Here is a 17,435-nt window from a genome sequence, read left to right on the forward strand (position 1 = left end):
AAATGACAAACACTTAATATTCTTGTCACGCTTCAATTGTGCGAAATGAAAACAAATCAAAACTTGAGCTAACCTTCATTTGCGGAAAACTTATTAATTCCTCTTCCCGTCGCTTCTTGGCGCGCTGAAACTAGTTGTCGGAAAATACATGATTTGGCAATGGAAAGATCGCAAAAAGAAACATCAAAGTTTGAATAAATAACATCTTAATACAAGGCTTAAAAAGGGGATAAAAATGGGATATGCCTCTAAAATTGCCATTGAAAATACGTTTGAGTGTAATTTAACATATCTGTAATTCATAAGACCTGGGTAATCATTCTTTGTTATCAGTTCTGTTCATGTCCTTCTGCGGCAAGCTTTGGTCATAAGGTCATTCGATTCGTTGGCCAATAACTACTGGGTATGAATATTTCAAAACGTGTAAATTGGAAAGTTCATTAATGTGTGTCTCAGTTTGTGAGATGTTAACAATAAGTATGTTTTTGAGGCTTTAGATTCTATAGAGGAGGAACTCAAAGTGTTTCAGCTTTTCACGGAAGTTGATTTCGAACAACCTTATTGTACAGGGAATAAATTCATTCCTTGACTGATGACCTCAACGGAGAAATACCAGGAAATGAGGAGTGAAATAGCTGTCGTAAGGGGTGGACCATTTGAGGGGAGGGGGTGGAGGGGGTTGATTTTGAAAAAAGTATCCCGTATATCGTACATACACACGTCCTGAGAAAAAAATTCCTAGTGCATGAAAGGGTTAATAAAGTATTTCATGCCATGAACAAATCTTTCAGGGTAATTCAACCTTTCTCGGAAGACCTCGGAACCGGAACAAATCATTTTCGCGCCAAAGTCGCTGCTTCCAGTTCAGCTGAAACACCAAAGTGCCACCAGCCAATCAGAAGCGTTCCTTCTTAAGCTAACCAATAAAAACTCGAACAAGCCACGAGGAATACATTTCACCATATATCGTACTGTCGATCGAAGTGGAAAGGGTGAAGTGAAAATGTCTGCAGACAAGAAGACCGTGGTTTTAGCCTACAGCGGGGGCCTTGATACATCTTGTATCTTGCTTTGGCTCCAAGAACAAGGATATGACGTTATTGCGTTCATGGTGAGTTGAAATAGCGTGATAAGTTTTCGTGACCAAGGTGACAATTTTCAAAAGCTTCGCGAATTCGACTTTGATCGTCGTATCCAGGGTCTAGCTTTCCCCTGAAATGTAAAAATACAGAAATCTATATTTCATGAACTTGTTCATTTGGCGTTGATGACTCATCGGTATCGAACTGAGACAGCTGTGAGCTCCGGGAAGTTTTCGCCGCTCACGAATCAATCACTCAAGAACGCCCTCTTTGGATTCAAGGTCATGATCACGCGCTCTAGTATTCACAGTGTTCGACCTATTTTACTTTTTCAGGCAGATGTAGGACAAGATGAAGATTTCGAGGAAGCGAGACAAAAAGCGATAAAATTGGGCGCGAAAAAGGTTACACGGCTTGTTATAAATTGCCACGTATTAATGGTGTACATAAGCGTTTAAGCTGTAAAAACAAAGATTTCAAAAATACCTGAAGCTTATAAAGCTAGTTAAAGAAAAAAGATCTCTAGACATTACCAGAGAAAGAGACCAGGGCTGATGGTGTAAATATTGCTTTCCCGTATCTTCGTTCAGACCTTGTAGTATTTATGGCTAAAATCAAGGATCTTTCAATTGGTTTCTACTTATAAGCACCAGCACACAACCCACTGCAACCATCATTTTAAATTTGCATAGGATTTTCCTGTCTTCTAGTTATGAAGATTAACAAAGATTTATTTATCTTATTTGCCAGGTACTACATGTGAGTGCCTATACCACACCAGTCTCATCTTGTGTAAACATTGAAACCATAGTTCTCGGCAGATGATATTTATTATAAGTGATATTCATGTTTTGTTTGTAAATATTGACCTTTTAGTCTCCAATATGTTAAAATCCTCTTATGAAAATATTACAAAATGTACTATATTTAATCACAAGGAATTAAAAATGAAAATAGTAGTCGTAAGTAAGGCATGGGTCGCACTAGAGCGAATTCTGTTTGTTTTACCAAAAATTGGGCCAAAATTCGACCTTTTCCTAATGCGACCCCTATGAGCAAAATTTGGAAAACTTTGTCAGTCGACCAAAAAGATCAAAGACACCGTAGTGTATGGGTGGGGCAGGCAGATTTTTCCAAAATCGCCCAAAGAAAACAAAAATTCATTAAACATTTCAACTGCGTGTTTATTTAAGAAAATTGCTGGACAGTATGCCTTTACGGGAAAGCGTCATTGTTTACAAAAGCGTTTTATCAGTGTTTACACAAGAATTAAGCCTTGTCATGTGGCTTCATGTGCAACCAGAAAACGAACCCAAAAAAAATTGGTCCGTGCCAATATTTTTGGGTCTTTTGGACTGACCAAAAAATAAAATTCACTCTAGTGCGACCCATGCTTTAAGCTTAAATTTGTACAGTTTGTACAAAATTGTTTTTTTCATCGGTAAGCACTGTCTTTTTTGAGAATAAATTAGGTTTTCCGGCCAGACTATTTTAAGACTCTTTTGCTTAGACTTGGGCTCCTAGAAACGGGAAAGGAGCTATATCTAATGGACCTTTCTGCACTTTTATGATTTCTTCATTCAAACATACTGAATTTAATTAGTATAGATTCAAAGTTTCATGTGAATCCTTTGCAAACTCGTGAAAATATGACACCCCAAACTTGCCAATTTTTACAGAGAAAATGTTTGCCAGAGGGCAAGCATTGTATGGCCAGATGTTGTTTTTACTAAAAGTAATATGTATGATTAAAAATATCCACCAATGTTCCAAATTATACACTCTGTGAGACAGAGATTCCCTTCTCTTTCTGCTTAGTGAGAGTTGAGAGGGAACCTATGCTTGCAATCACTCAATTTCCTATTGTGCATACGCGAACTACAACAGCATGTCCTATGTGTCATGGTTTGCCATGCAAAATGTTTGAACACAATTTGTAGTTATTTTTCAGCAAATTGCTTAAATTCCATCTTTTCACTGTTTATTTAGAGAAACTGCAGAAATTTCATAGAGCACTTAGGGACAAAGAAGCAGACCGATTACAGTAAAATTGGCTTCAAAACCATGCTGTCCAGGGCATGCTTCCCAAACTGAAACAAACTGTTTAGGAATAATCGAAAACTTAAGCCCAATAACCTGCCTACTTATATTGACGTGCTCCTTTGACAATGAATAGCTTGTTAGGTGAACTAATGTACAGCAATAGTTTTCTGGAACTGTGAACACAGTAAAAGATCAAAGATTGGCAGTTATTCATAGAACAAACAGTCTCTTAAACGGACATTGTTTTGAATCTTATATCGATCTGTCATGTATACCGTTATAAAGCAGTTAAAACTTGTCAAAACCAGGATTTTAAATTTGTTAGTCACTGGTTGTGGATGGTGGCTGATCAAACGATCTTGAAAGTAGTTGCAAGCAGAGGTTCCCTCTCTTCTCTTACTGAGCAGAAGCAAATTATGAACATGTAGCAATTTGTTTGTCTGGTGTGGATTTAGTTAATATATAATATTATTTGTGTTTTAATAATGTTATACTTAAATCTTTCTCTGCTTTTAAATGCTGCTGTAAAAACACTGTAAGTCATATTGTTTCTTTTAACATAACAGGTGTTTATTGAGGATTTGAAGGAGGAGTTTGTCAAGGATTTCATCTTCCCAGCTGTGCAAGCAAATGCAATTTATGAAGATCGCTATTTATTGGGAACATGTGAGAATTATATGATTAAAAACAATTTTTTTTGTTATTAACTAGTAATAAAAATTATGATAATGCAAGAAAGTTCTCGTTCACATGTTTAAAGAATTCTATTTCTTCTTCACATTTATTATTTCAAAAGATAAAAATGGTTAGTACAAAAAAGTAAATAATAATTATTAATTAATAGCAGCTATCTTCAAAATAATGCATGAAACTACATGTACATGTATGAGCCTAGGCTTTCTTTGATTGGATTGTCAACAGAGCAGAACCAAAACTATAGTGGCAGGTTTGTTTTACAGAAACAGATAATCAGGTTACACAGATACTGAGTAGTAGGTAATGGGTAACATGTAATCACATTTGGGAATAGCATCATGCTAGTGAACCATCATCATTACTTAGAGGTTTCTGTAAGCCAAGTAACTGGGACACAGCCTGATGAGCGCTCCAGATTATAACACTCAAGTTTAAGCCTCTTTATGGTTAGCAATCAGTGCTAAAGGTAAACACATTATTTGCATGCTATTATATATCATATGAAAAAAATACCTGTTATCATTTGCCTGTTCCAATATACCTGTTAAAAAAAATACTTGCCTTAACCAATACTGCTCATAGAAAACAATAACAAATTTTAGTTCCAAGTACTTTTTCATTAAAAAATAATTCTTTAGAAAACCTTTACACATACGTTACTGGATATTTTCAATTTAAACCAAAATCAAAGAACAACTTGTCTTACAAAAAAATAAATTAATACATGACAGTAAACCAATATTAGTTCTCTCAATAATCATTCATTTGTTATTGTTTTTTTAGCCATTGCTAGACCTTGTATAGCTCGCGGTCAAATCCAGATTGCTCTGCAAGAAGGTGCGGGATATGTATCCCATGGTGCCACAGGAAAGGTAAAAAAAAAGCAGTGTTCTCCTAATTTGTGACAACCTTTTTACCAGACGTCATACACAAATACTGGCCTCAACAGAATTTAGACAGTGTACAAATTCCTTTTGAGTATCACACCACGATCAAACAGCCTTAAGAACAGTGATTTAGAGCCAGAAGCACCAATTTTGCCCCCTTTGCAAACATTTTTACCATTTTGCGTCAGATTGTTGTCTTGATCATTTCTTAAGTGTAATGTCAAAATGTTGTATTGTGACGCATTATGGGAGAATAATGCCCTTGAATTAGCCAAACAGAGCACACGTTGTATACACTGCAAACACATTAGCCATATAATAAGAACATGTAATACTCAGTGGCACTTTCCTAATAATTTTTTTAATTATTAACAATAATGTGAATTATTTCCACAGGGTAATGATCAAGTGCGTTTTGAGATGACTTACTATGCCCTGTATCCAGGTGTCCAGGTAAGTGATGATGAGTGCATCTGTTATAAAGCAATTTGCATTGTGCAGTTCCCGTTCCCAACCTTAACTAATTTTTTTTTTCAGAAGCCTAATTCTAACACTTACTATATATTGTGATAACATGATCACCATAGTATAGTTGTCTGGTTTCTTTACAGGTTGCCAAGTTTAATGGTTCTCTTTGACTTGAATAGTGTTTTATAATTATATGTTGACACATGTGTTAAGCTACTTTTTGAACATTTTTAAAAAGGGGAAAATGCCGACATGTAAAAGCCCTGGACTCTTTGTGATGATATTAATGAGACTATTAAACAACGAAACAGTAATTAGAGTACTGAAGATAAAAAATCTTCAGTTGGAACTTCAAAATTAAAAGTTGACCTCTTTACTCCCTTAGATCTGTAGTTTTGAAAGTAGGAGCAATTAATTGTTCTTTTAGCCAAGATTGCTTTAATTAATAAATTTAGAGGCAAAATAATGTAATTAACTCCAGTTGAATGAATCATTCAATTTGTTGATTTTCTCATTTTAAGGTTATCACACCATGGAGACTGCCAGAATTTTACAACAGATTCAAGGGGAGAGCAGACTTGTTTGAATATGCTGAAGTAAGTTAGTTAATCTTCACCTAGCAAGGCTAATAATGAGCTTTTTTCATTGTTGCAATGGTTAATTGTTTTTTTTTTTTCATGTGTTAATCTAGCTAGTATATATATCCCTCCCATGGAAGGTTTTTTGGTATAATCCCCCACCCCTCTGGAAATTCTGGTTTAGCTTCACACTTTCCTTTAAAAGTTTTGGCATTTGAACTCCAAAGGAAGGTCAATGAAAACTCCAGGAGGGAGGGTGTGGATATTTCCTGGAACTGCACAATAGATATTTTTACCAATTATGCCATAATTAACATGTTAAGAATTTAGTTGACAGTATGCACATGCTGAGAGGGGTGACACAAAATTCAGTTAACTAATATCTTGAGATGAATTTTAATCTTAACATGCAAATGATTGATTGTAACAGTTTTTTAATGATGTAATTTGTTGTGATTTGTTGTAATGGTTTATTTTGTCTTGCGCGATCGTATTGTTGATCAATGTGTATTTTAGTAGGGTTCAGTGCATATGGAAGCTACAGTACATGTAACTGATGTGTGGGCTAACTGCATGTACAGAACTGTATAATTTTTCATGTAAATTAAGATCTGGGTAGTCTCTTTACACATTGCATTATATATCATAATAATATTTTTTTTTTCTTAGCAAATGACTTGCTAATAACATTTTGTGGGAAATTTGTTAAATGGGACCCAACCCTTGCAAGATTAGATTAATTTTTACTGCTGTAATTCAGTTAACAAATAGAACGAATGCTTGTCACAAACTAAATTATAATTTCAAGAACTTACTCTAAACTGTGCTCTGCTGATCAATACCACATGGTCATTGTTTGTAATCTTGTTTATGTACCACCCAAAATGCACGAGGCTTTTTACTCATAGCTAGCTCATTTAAACTTGTACCTTTTTCTACACCTGGGATATTCTCAAGGCAACGGCTGGATAATAATCATTTATTATTTTTTCAACAGCAAAAGGGCATACCACTACCAGTTACTCCAAAGAAGCCCTGGAGCATGGATGCTAACTTGATGCACATCAGGTGGGATAATTTGGCCACCGTTTTTAGTCATGAGGATCGTGAATGGGGTGGAGAGAAAGGGGTTTGGGGGGGAGGGAGGGTGTTAAATCCCTTTTCCCAGCCTATTTTTGTCCAAATCCCAATCTTATTGCCATTTTTTTTTTATTCCCAGTTTCAGTTATCCAAATATGACATACTGTAAACTGCCACTTATAAGTTCCCCCGCCATCAGATACTGTTTTAAAGTTATAAATATAAATTTATGACTTACTATAACTCTAATTATTTTTGACTTATAGTTATGAAGGTGGCATTCTGGAAAATCCAAAGGTCAGTATGATTTTGAAGTTGCAGTAATCATTACTGAGAGACATTTTTCAGAAATATGCATATTTTAATACTTTTTTGAGTACTGTATTTATTTGCTTGACCGGGGATATGGAGAGGTGTGTCTCCCCTAAAAATTTTGTAGCACTTGACTTTTTGGGGTGAAATGTCTTGGTAAGCACTTTTTGGGGGTTTGACAAAAAGCACATCTCATGGGCCTTATTTCTGTTTTTGATTAAAATCATAGTAGTTTCATTTATAGATTTAAAGTACACGCAAATGATAATATCCCTTTATACAGGTTTTTGATGATTTTTTGGATTACTTTCTGAGATGTTGGATGTTTTGAGGGTTTGGTTTTAACCCAGTATTACTTTTTTACCCACTTCCAAGTGCTGGCATCAATATTATCATTTTGTTGGGAAATATGTCACAAAATTTCAGTTGTATTTACCACTTTTCTTACATGCTATTAAACTGGATATTTGCTGGCTCCTGTCTAATTGCAGACCATGGCACCAGATGATCTGTGCTTAATGACAACTGATCCTAAATCTGCTCCTGACGAGGTTAGCTTGTGTTAATTTTCATCTTGTAGATCTTCAAGTGATCATAGGGTTAGGTACATGTAGGAGAAGTAGCTATTTTGGCTCTCTCATTCAAAAATTATAGCTTGATGATCTTAGGATTAACATTAATAGTTACAATGTATCATAACTACATAATTATAATATATTCGTGATATGTGTACCTAACATTAAACTGATGATGATGATGTGTTAAATGCTAGCGTTAAATGCTAATTTTCAAATTATCCTTCCACTACAGGAGAAGGACATTTCCAGTGTCATTTTAACGAGAATCCGAGCATATGAGCGGTTGCAAAAATTTTGTGAGCGTGAGCAGGCTAGCGCTCATCTTATTTTTGCAAGCAATTCGAGCAAAGACCAAATTTTCCAAGCACTATTAAATTGAATGGGACCATTCGATACCCCTTAATTATAAAGGGAGAAAGGTGTGAAAACTGTTTCTTCGTAAGAATGACTGTGGTTCAGTTGTTTTCATACATACAATCAGACAGTTAAGGAATTTATAATTTGATACTTTTATAAACAGCACTATTACAATTTATTATTTGTTTTGACTTTTCTTGTCTCTTTGTTTCTTAGCCAGAGCAGCTTGAGCTTGAATTTAAGAAAGGTAATAATTAAGCTTAGAATTACGCTAACAATGTCCTCCTCTTTGCTTTGTATTAGTCAGGGTAGTTTTTGTTTGACTATGACATGTAACTCAGTAATGAATGGTTTACATGCTGCCTTGGTTTTGTATTTCCAGAGTTTTGCTATGAATGCAAAGCATTATCTTCAACCAAAGAAAAATTGGAGACTAATTTATTGGGTTACGTGCGTTTTCATTCCCTTCCCCTGTGTGTCGTACTTGCCTACCCTGAACTCTCCCTTCCCGGCCCTATGAAGGGGTGAAACTCAGATGGGAGAGGAGTGTGTCCAGTGTAACTGTCTTCTCCTGGCTGTGTTAAACTGGTCCCACTGTATAAAAGAAAGAAGGAAAAGGTCAGGGACCGGACTAGCGTAAGCTGACTAAGACAGGGAGAGACTGATTCAGAAGAAATCTTCTGCATCATTTAGCAAGTATCAAGAAACTATTTAATACTCATTCAGAGAGTTCTAATAAAAACTTTTCTATTAAAATCAAAACAGTCATTCATCTTGGTGGTTGGTTAGATATCGAATTAAACTGAACAAGTTTCAGCTTTTGAAATGGTTGCTGTTTATACACACTCGACTCTAAAAAGCCATAACTTGTAGGTTTCTATGACCGCATGCCTGCCGTGGATTTGTTTCGGAAAGATTCTCCATCTTGTATCAATTTTTAATTGTTACTGTGTAAATCATTAATCTTCACATTTGACTCCCTCAGGTGTCCCCATCAGAGTGCAGAATCTCAAAGATGGCACTGTCCATGACAAGCCCCTGGATATTTACCTGTACCTGAACAAAATGGGGTCAGTAGAGCAAGGCGTGGTTTAAAAAAATACCAGTTTGAGAAGAAACGTGATGTGGTTTTTCAGATGCTTCTTGTGCATTCAAGTTCATTTAAGTATTACATCTAAAAGAATAAATTAGAAAAGGGGATTTTGGTCGTCAACTTCCGCCTGCAACAATAGTTTCTTTTCCCACCATTTAGTAGTAAAATCATGTGATAAAAAAGAATTTACTGCATTTGAACAATCACATTTTTTCTCTCATTCATGTAATACTTTCACTTTATACGATCGTAACCTTAGCGTTTGCAAAGACGATGTAGTTTCTTACTTTCACTTATAGTCAAGTTCTGCAGCGGGAAAAGATCTTTCCAATGATACCCAGATTAGACTGAGTGCGTCAATTGAGCCTGAAATATACACGAAAATACTCAGAAATTTGAGTGAAAACTCGGAACAAAATTTCCTCGATGTCAACCACACTTGGCTACTCCGAGGTACGAATTTCCCGCCTCGATGATGCTTTCTCGGAAATTCTTGAACTGGAAGCAAGACCAGAAGAAGGTCAATAACTGCAGTAGATAGATACGATTTTGGCCCATATCCAGGCTGAAAATGTCCAAAATGTCCAAAAAAAATGCGTTTTGCCAAAAAGCTCCTTGTGTCAATGGGTTGAAGAGGCGATAGATATTTTATTATTACTATTAAATGAGGCAAACATAACTATAGAAAATGAAACAGTGATGTGAAACTGTAGTTACTGACACTTGGCGTTTTTTATTTCATCAGTGGTCGCCATGGTGTGGGAAGAATTGATATTGTTGAAAACAGATTTATTGGAATGAAATCCAGAGGTGCGTGCTTTTGCGTTATGTTTCAGTCGTTTTGGTAACAGGAAAACGTGCTCGTAAATCTTGTGGCATCATTTACACTTTCAACCTCCCGAGACTTATGATACTTATCGGTGTTTTGGCTGTAAGTAAAGGTTCTATTGGTAATGTTTCTTTATCTTAACATACATTTTTTAAGGTTAGAATTCGAATTGCGGCACAGCACATGTCCAAAAGAGTTGCAGAAGCAAGCGAGAGGAATCTATTCGCCTCGCGCGTTTCTTTCCTCGCGCGCGCCCCTCTTGATATCGCCCTATAAGTCGCCCACGCGCAGCTCGGCAGACGAATTTTCTCACATTCTTTTCCATCTTATCATTTTTTTAAGGAATCTACGAATGCCCAGGTGGGACGATTTTACGAGCTGCGCACTTGGATATCGAGACGTTTACAATGGACAGGGTATGTTCACAGAACGAAAGATAAACGCGAAGAAAGTTGTGTGAGAGCAAAAAGTCGAACGTTTCTCTTCTCTTCGTGTTAGGAAATGCGGAAAATCAAGCAGATGCTGGCCGAAAAGTTTTCTGATCAGCTGTACTGCGGATACTGGTACAGTCCTGAGGGAGAGTATGTGCGGTTCTGTTTGGACAAGAGCCAGGACAACGTGGAAGGAAAAGTGACGTTTAACCTCTTCAAGGGCAACGTATGTTCAATTATTTATGCTAGTTGATAAGCCAATCTCGCCTACCCTAGCTCTCTCAGTTACCCTTATTTACATGTATCTGTTATTGGCCTGGGAAAACAGTTAACCAGTGGCAAGGGCGTAAAAGGCGTAACCAGTGGTCCAAGGGCGGGAAAAAAGTGACCTCGGGCAGGCGCGTGAAAACACTCTACTAATGGCAAAAGGGGAAAACATTTGACTCGAGGCAAGCGCGGGAAAACCAGTAGCGGAAAAAGCCTTGCACTAGTTTTAAAAGCAATCTAAGAGCTTAGAAAAGACAAACCTAAGCCAACACGCAATAGTAACCACAGTTCTTTTGTGCGTGAACTTTCTTTTGTTTTCTTTTTTTCTGTAGGTTTACATCACAAGCCGCGAATCCAAGGCATCTCTCTACAACGAGGAATTAGTCAGGTAACAAATGCGTTTGTTTCTGGCCTTTACTTCGTTGTGTTAATGCATAATTACGTCTAAAAAATTCGAAAGCATGAAAGTTGGTCGGAAAAGGAAGCAACTCTCAGAAATGTAAGCCGAAGGCGAAAAAACTCAGTATTCAGTAATTTTCAGCATTCGAGTGGAATGTATCTCTTTGCAAGATGTAAGCCCGTGAACAAATTCTTCTTGAATTCATTTTGTTCGCCTATGTACGGCGTTGAAAACAGATTGTAACATAAATGCCCCATTTTCCTCGTACTCTTCTAGAAACAAATTGGTGTGGTAAATGCCCTCTTCACTTTTAACTCTTCAGAAACAAATGCTGCCTTTGTCAAACTGAGTTTTTCAATAAACAGATCCCTCAAAAAACGAAATGGACTTTTCTCTGTTCATAAGTGGCCTTCTTGTCTGGCAAGAGTGTAATGTCATGGTCAAGCAGACAAGAGATAAGATTTTACAAAATCGTCAAATGTTTGAATATTGTCCTGATATGAGACCACAAGTCTTGAAACGTAAGGTCGGAATCTTTGTATGGAAGTGAGAAAGGAGAATTTACATCCCTAACTTGTGTCTGTTTATAAACAGCATGGACAGCATTACTGGCTATAACCCACAAGATGCGGCTGGCTTCATTAGAATCAACGCTTTGAGGTAAGCAAGAATCGTAGTGGCATATTTGCGGTTTAATACCTAGTATGACAGACGATATGAGTAAAAAGTAGAATGAAGATATTTATAAATGACTAATTAGGATTTGGATGTGTTTGTTTTACAGGTTGCGTGAACACAGCCGACTGCGAAAGGCACTGGACAAAGCGGGTGAAGTAAATGGCTCCTAAACGTGTCATGTGCGAGTTTATGACGTGAATCAGTCTACGGAGTATTCAACTGAAATTGCGCGAGAGCACTAACGTAAAATTTATAACAATGTCATTGTGTGAACTGTAAGTTCTTGTAGAACTGATTCAGGAAAATGAAAATGAAAATATAGTTTTAATACCATTTACAGTCGTGTTTTCTTTAATCAAGTGTCCGGGTTAACTGGGTGTCCGTACTGAGCGGGCTGTGAGGAAAAACGTCACAAATCCAATAAAACGTCTAAGAGTTGAACATCAGTTGTTTTGCCCTTTTGTAACAAGCCCTTCTTCCACTATAAGCGCCTCTCTGAAGCTGTCACGGTGGTCGGAAATCAATAAAGCCCGCGGATGTTGGTAGGGAGGTTACGAGGCAGCCGTTACGTGATAATAGACACCTTAAGGTCATTCCTCACATTTGCATTGCGCATCCTTACTGCGCATAATTTATGGCGTCATTAGCGCGCGCTCGTGCACGCGCATATTGAAAACATGACAGATTTGCCTTGATATTGAGCTATGTCAGTTGAAAAATGGCTCTAGCTCACCAACGAGCACGGGCACCCCAATTTTTTTTTTCCATTCATTGTAATCAACTAATCATAAGCTTTGCGTGAGAAAAGACTGATCTAATTTCTATCGCTGAAAATTGAATAAATAAGAAAAATAGCAGATATACTGTGGTCTTTTCTATTTTGCAGTCGGTAACCACGTCAAGAAATATGGTTCAAATTTTTAATCAAGGATTTAGCTTTCTGCCTGAATCAAACTTAAAATGTTTATTTGTGTCCGACACAATGTATTGGCTGTAGTTTAATGCGTGTTCTTATGAGTCTGGGTTCACAAAGATTTTACAATTACTGGGAATGCGTTCTTATCATAAGCATTAAATAATGCCAAAATGGGGCATTTTCAATGCCTCACTGTTCCTTAATGAGCATGGGCACCCCCCTTTTTTATTTCAAAAGTGAAGTTATCATGTGACAAATATTTAGTGGACAAAGTTTGAACAAAAATCTAATGTCACTTTTATTTCAGAGGAATTACCTTTAGATACCCCGATTTTCACGCACGGGTACGGCTAGCGCCATTTTGAATTCATTAAATGATCACGTGATCGCGTCCTTCCCGTAAGAGCTACACGTTTTCCCGGGGTAATCAGTGGTCTACACGTAAGTTCGCGCCCAGTAAAAATGGAGAAACGGGTAAGTTTTTATGGTCTTTATCTTTATCTTCCAGATTCTTGTATAAACACTTGTTTTTCAAATTTGAAGCGTTTTGGGATTACGAAAAAGTTTCGTTGAGGCACAAATGTGGAGAAATTTTTGCCTGTCAAAAGGTCGTGCTGCTTTCCAAAACACGCGTTGACTGAGGTGTAGTCTCTTCGCGAAAGTTTAGTTGAGACACATTTAAAATAGATTTAATACACAACAGGTCATGAACTACGATGAAAAAAACCTAAATTCAAATTACATACTTTATGTTGACTTGAGAGGATACTTCTTGATTAAAACGTTTTGATAGAAGTAAGGTCATGAACCACGATGAAAAAAACCTAAATTCAAATTACATACTTTATGTTGACTTGAGAGGATACTTCTTGATTAAAACGTTTTGATAGAAGTAAGGTCATGAACCACGATGAAAAAGACCTAAGTTCAACTTACATACTCTATGTTGACTTGAAAGGATACTTCTTGATTAAAACGTTTTGATAGAAGAAAACGAGGCTTTGCCCAGATCGCACCCGGTTGTCACCGGTGTACCTTAAGTTTGATTGGTTTCCCGTGTAACCGAGTACGGGTACGGGTAATCCTACCCGTACCCGTACCTGGAACCGGGCTATCTTAAGGTGTCTAATGCTGAAGGCAAACTTGTATGATTGGACGATATAAGATTGGAAAAAACAAACTATGTCGGGCAATTGTTTCTGATTAAAGAAAGCCACATAGAACTCGTTGACATTTGATGTGTTTATTTCATTTAGCAAATAACCTACTTCTACGTGCTTAGTATGCATTCCTCCGCAACAAAACATGACGTTATTAACACACTATTTATCGATCATGGTACAAAGCTTTTCTAAACTGAAGCCGGGAGTAATTGAACCTTTTGAAGGATTTCTAAGTATTTTCAAGCAGCATCGCTAACTTTTTATCTTGGGCAATCATAATCTAGTCTGCTGGAATGTATTCCTTTAAAGCTAAATGCACTTTCAGGCGTTTGCGGTACTGGTTAATACAAAATATTGAAAATCTCCTGCTCTAATGTTCACGCCTCTCACAGCAGCTACCATTAACAGCAATTTTAAGCAGTCTTTTGAGCTCAGTAAATCATTAATATAAAGAAATCGAAAAAGTTAGCATTGTCCTTTGACGTAACAGCTCTTCAACACGCAAACTGGTCCGCAAATTGATCCAATATGGATTTATCTTTGTTGTCGCGCTGCTTCGTTGGCCACAGTTTAACAAACGAATTCTGGTCCAGCTCGTATTTGCCTGTCTTATCCAGCCCCATGAACAAGTACTCTTCAAGTTCTTTGAGATCTGGACTTTGACAGGATCCTCGCTTTGTGAACTGGATTCTTTGTTTATTCGCTAAGTTTTTGTTGCCCTGCTTGATGATTTCCTGCACCTCAACCACGTAGTTGAGCACGGCGTTGTCCTCGTCGATCAGCAAGACTTTACCTTTTATAACTGTTAATAAAAAAGTGGAATATATTTTTAAAACAGTGAAGCATTATTTTTGATGCATCATTTTCTTTCCCTCTCAGAGAACAGTTCCTCAGTCCTAACTTTAGTAAAGGTAATGAAGACTCTGATTCCGATGCAGAATTGTAGATTGTCTTTGCGTCTGTGTCTAAACGGGTCTTCCGTGCAAAACCATTCATATGTGTTCCTCTTGCATGCTGCCATTTGAAAAGGTCGCGGATCAATACTCGCCGTCGTCTCGCTTTAGGGTGTATATCACGAATTGTGATCTCACTCGGGGTGTTAAGGACGAAACGTTACTAATTTTGGCGGACTAGGTATTTTAGGGTTGTACTGCACTCGAAAAAAGAAAGAACAAACTCTGTCATGCCCATTTTAAAGAGATACGTTTTGGGGGCTAAATAAAGCTCGGACGCGCCCAAGTTGGTCTCCTTTAGGGGTTTAATTGAAATGTTGCGACGAGCATCCCCGACCTTTTCACATGAGAGTACCGCCAGGGATAAAATCGGAAAAAATGACTAGGCGAGTCAATATATAAGTATTCTTTAAATATGGACAGACGACTTACCGTATTCGTAATCATCACAAGCTAAGTCAATAAGCTTGTCCAAATTACCAATAGGAGGGTCTTGTTGCGCACACTGATCTGAAACAAGATAAAAAAAAAAATAGATAGATTACATTAAATGAAACAACTTGATTGGCTTGACACCGAGTTGATTAACTTCGTTGAGCGATTAGAAGCAAAGGGAGGGGGGGGGGGTGAAGCGTACTATCCTCATACGGCTAAGTTGCAATAAGCCTGACTTACAAGTCACCCCTTGCAAAAAGTTAGAACATTACGGAGAGGTCAAAAATGACGTTTACAGTAAACAGCAGACGGCAAAAAAATAAACATTTGCCGTTTGTCTTTAGCCTTTCGTACACTTAAGTGAAAGTATTTTGTATTTGCTGTGAATAAGAATTTTCCGTTCTATATTGTGTTGATTAATTTAAGAATTAGAGTGGTAAAAGAAAACAAATCAGAGGAATTTTTTGCCGTTGCTAATAACGTCAATCTTACACTCTTTAATGCTGAGAAGTAAAACGCTCAGTTAATAATAAACTTGGAGTTTTAGAGCGGTTTTCAACTGAGCGTCGTACAAAACCAAAGTAATCACTCTAGCCAATCATAAAGGACACAGACAATACGATGAACCAATCAAAATTCGAAGCAATTACATGTAGCTGACGCAAAGCGCGGGAAAACGTTTGCAAGGTAGTCACGATTGGTTTTGGTTTTACTTCTGATTGGGTGAAAAAGTGGCGCGAGTTTTTTAGCCAATCGTCGAGCGTAGTAAATCCAAAACCAATTACTTTTCGACACTCAATTGAAAACCGCTCTATATAAAGACAAATTAACAGCAATAGCGAGTTTGAGAAGCTGACGTGACGCAAAGACGAGGATCCACTGCTCTAAACATCAGCTTTCAAAATTCCTGCCGCAATTGATCTGTTGGAAAAATGTTTTCTTCAGCAAGACAAATTCTTTCCCATAAGCAATTCCGGAAATCAATTATTCATAGATACCTTGAGAACATCTGCACGATTTGCTTCCAATATCGCAAACTCCCAACTTCAATGGGCTGAACTTGTCGGGTCCATAAAATTTACTACAGGACTGATCTGAGCGACAAATGGGAAAATAAGAATTAATTGTACTATCAACGTTTCAAGTAAGTAAAATACACTACAACAATAAGTCCGTGTAATTATTCTACTGTGACAGTACGTAGAAAATAATGCTATTGATATTGCCCAAGTAGTAGACACTGTCATCTTTAACAGCTGTTTCATTTGGCATTTTATGGTTATTTGAGCATGTTCCTGTTTAACTTCGCTTGCTACGTTTTCAAGGGACATCATTGCATGGCAGTGAAATCAGCCGCATTCACTTGCCAATGACAATGACTTCGTTGCTCTCTTAGCTTGGCCAATCAGATTTATCTCGGGTCTACCACTGATTATAAGACTTCCTCGCCTTCGCCACCGTTAACATAAAAGACTTTTGTTTCGGGTTGTAATCATTTTACTAGTCTACTACTTGCAGCCGTAGTTACAAAGCTCATTTGTTACACGACCTCGTTTTTCTCGCTTAAGATTCATTTTATTTCATCTAGGCGTACCTGGTTCGTAGTAGTCGTATACATTGACCGGCACCGCCTGTACCACGCCCACGTAATATTCTCGGTCAAACTGGACATCTACACAGAGATCACGGTCACTGGGGATCTGAAACGAAATAATGCACAGAACGTATGAATTGACACTTGCACTGTTGACTATCACACACTACAGGGTTGCTTGCGTTAAAAAGTGTTCTCTCTGAAAATTCGTTTCTTCAGGACATCGCATGGTAATTATTGGAGGGGAATTCGCAGTGAATAAGATTATTTATGAACACGAGATATCTGTGATATTATGTTTCGCGAATTTTCATTGTAACGTGCAAATTCCATTGTCCTGGAAATTATCGATCCTCCTCCTGTAAACATGTGAGATTCGCAGTTGCCTACTATATGATCAGGCTGTTGGAGCCCAGGGGCTGAATTTATGAAGCTCTATAAAGTTAAGATGCATCCTAAGCATTATATAGTTACAAATTTCTTGTATTCGAACGATACTTACGAGACATCTTAACCTAAAGTCCTTCATGAATTCGTGCACCAGTTTAAGAGCGTCGGGTTCGAACCAATTTAGTATTTGCGTTGTATACTTTCA

The 17,435-nt window shown here is 37.4% G+C and overlaps 2 protein-coding genes across 2 annotated transcripts in view; one reads left to right on the forward strand and one right to left on the reverse strand.

The window, feature by feature from the left end:
* Window positions 1–859: 859 nt before the first annotated feature.
* LOC145488605 (argininosuccinate synthase-like) lies at window positions 860–12,114 on the forward strand. The gene is made up of 17 exons (XM_081467496.1): window positions 860–1,111; window positions 1,418–1,486; window positions 3,692–3,791; window positions 4,605–4,693; window positions 5,105–5,161; window positions 5,698–5,772; window positions 6,752–6,822; window positions 7,101–7,131; window positions 7,638–7,697; window positions 8,298–8,328; window positions 9,067–9,151; window positions 9,920–9,984; window positions 10,346–10,419; window positions 10,502–10,660; window positions 11,034–11,089; window positions 11,696–11,761; window positions 11,886–12,114. Exons 1-17 carry the CDS (start codon window positions 1,004–1,006, stop codon window positions 11,947–11,949), a joined length of 1,260 nt encoding a protein of 419 aa, XP_081323622.1. The 5' UTR covers window positions 860–1,003; the 3' UTR covers window positions 11,950–12,114.
* Window positions 12,115–12,997: 883 nt separating this feature from the next.
* LOC145488623 (complement C3-like) overlaps window positions 12,998–17,435 on the reverse strand; it is a 41,379-nt gene continuing 36,941 nt past the window's right edge. Inside the window, exons 39-42 of the mRNA XM_081467519.1 lie at window positions 16,841–16,946; window positions 16,245–16,340; window positions 15,244–15,321; window positions 12,998–14,660 (exon numbers count right to left, since the gene is read on the reverse strand). Of these exons, the coding sequence (XP_081323645.1) occupies window positions 14,353–14,660; window positions 15,244–15,321; window positions 16,245–16,340; window positions 16,841–16,946 (588 nt within the window). The 3' untranslated portion in view covers window positions 12,998–14,352. The remainder of the gene's footprint in view (window positions 14,661–15,243; window positions 15,322–16,244; window positions 16,341–16,840; window positions 16,947–17,435) is intronic.

The sequence above is a fragment of the Orbicella franksi genome, chromosome 1 (genome assembly GCF_964199315.1).
Source record: "Orbicella franksi chromosome 1, jaOrbFran1.1, whole genome shotgun sequence".
Lineage (NCBI taxonomy): Eukaryota > Metazoa > Cnidaria > Anthozoa > Scleractinia > Merulinidae > Orbicella > Orbicella franksi.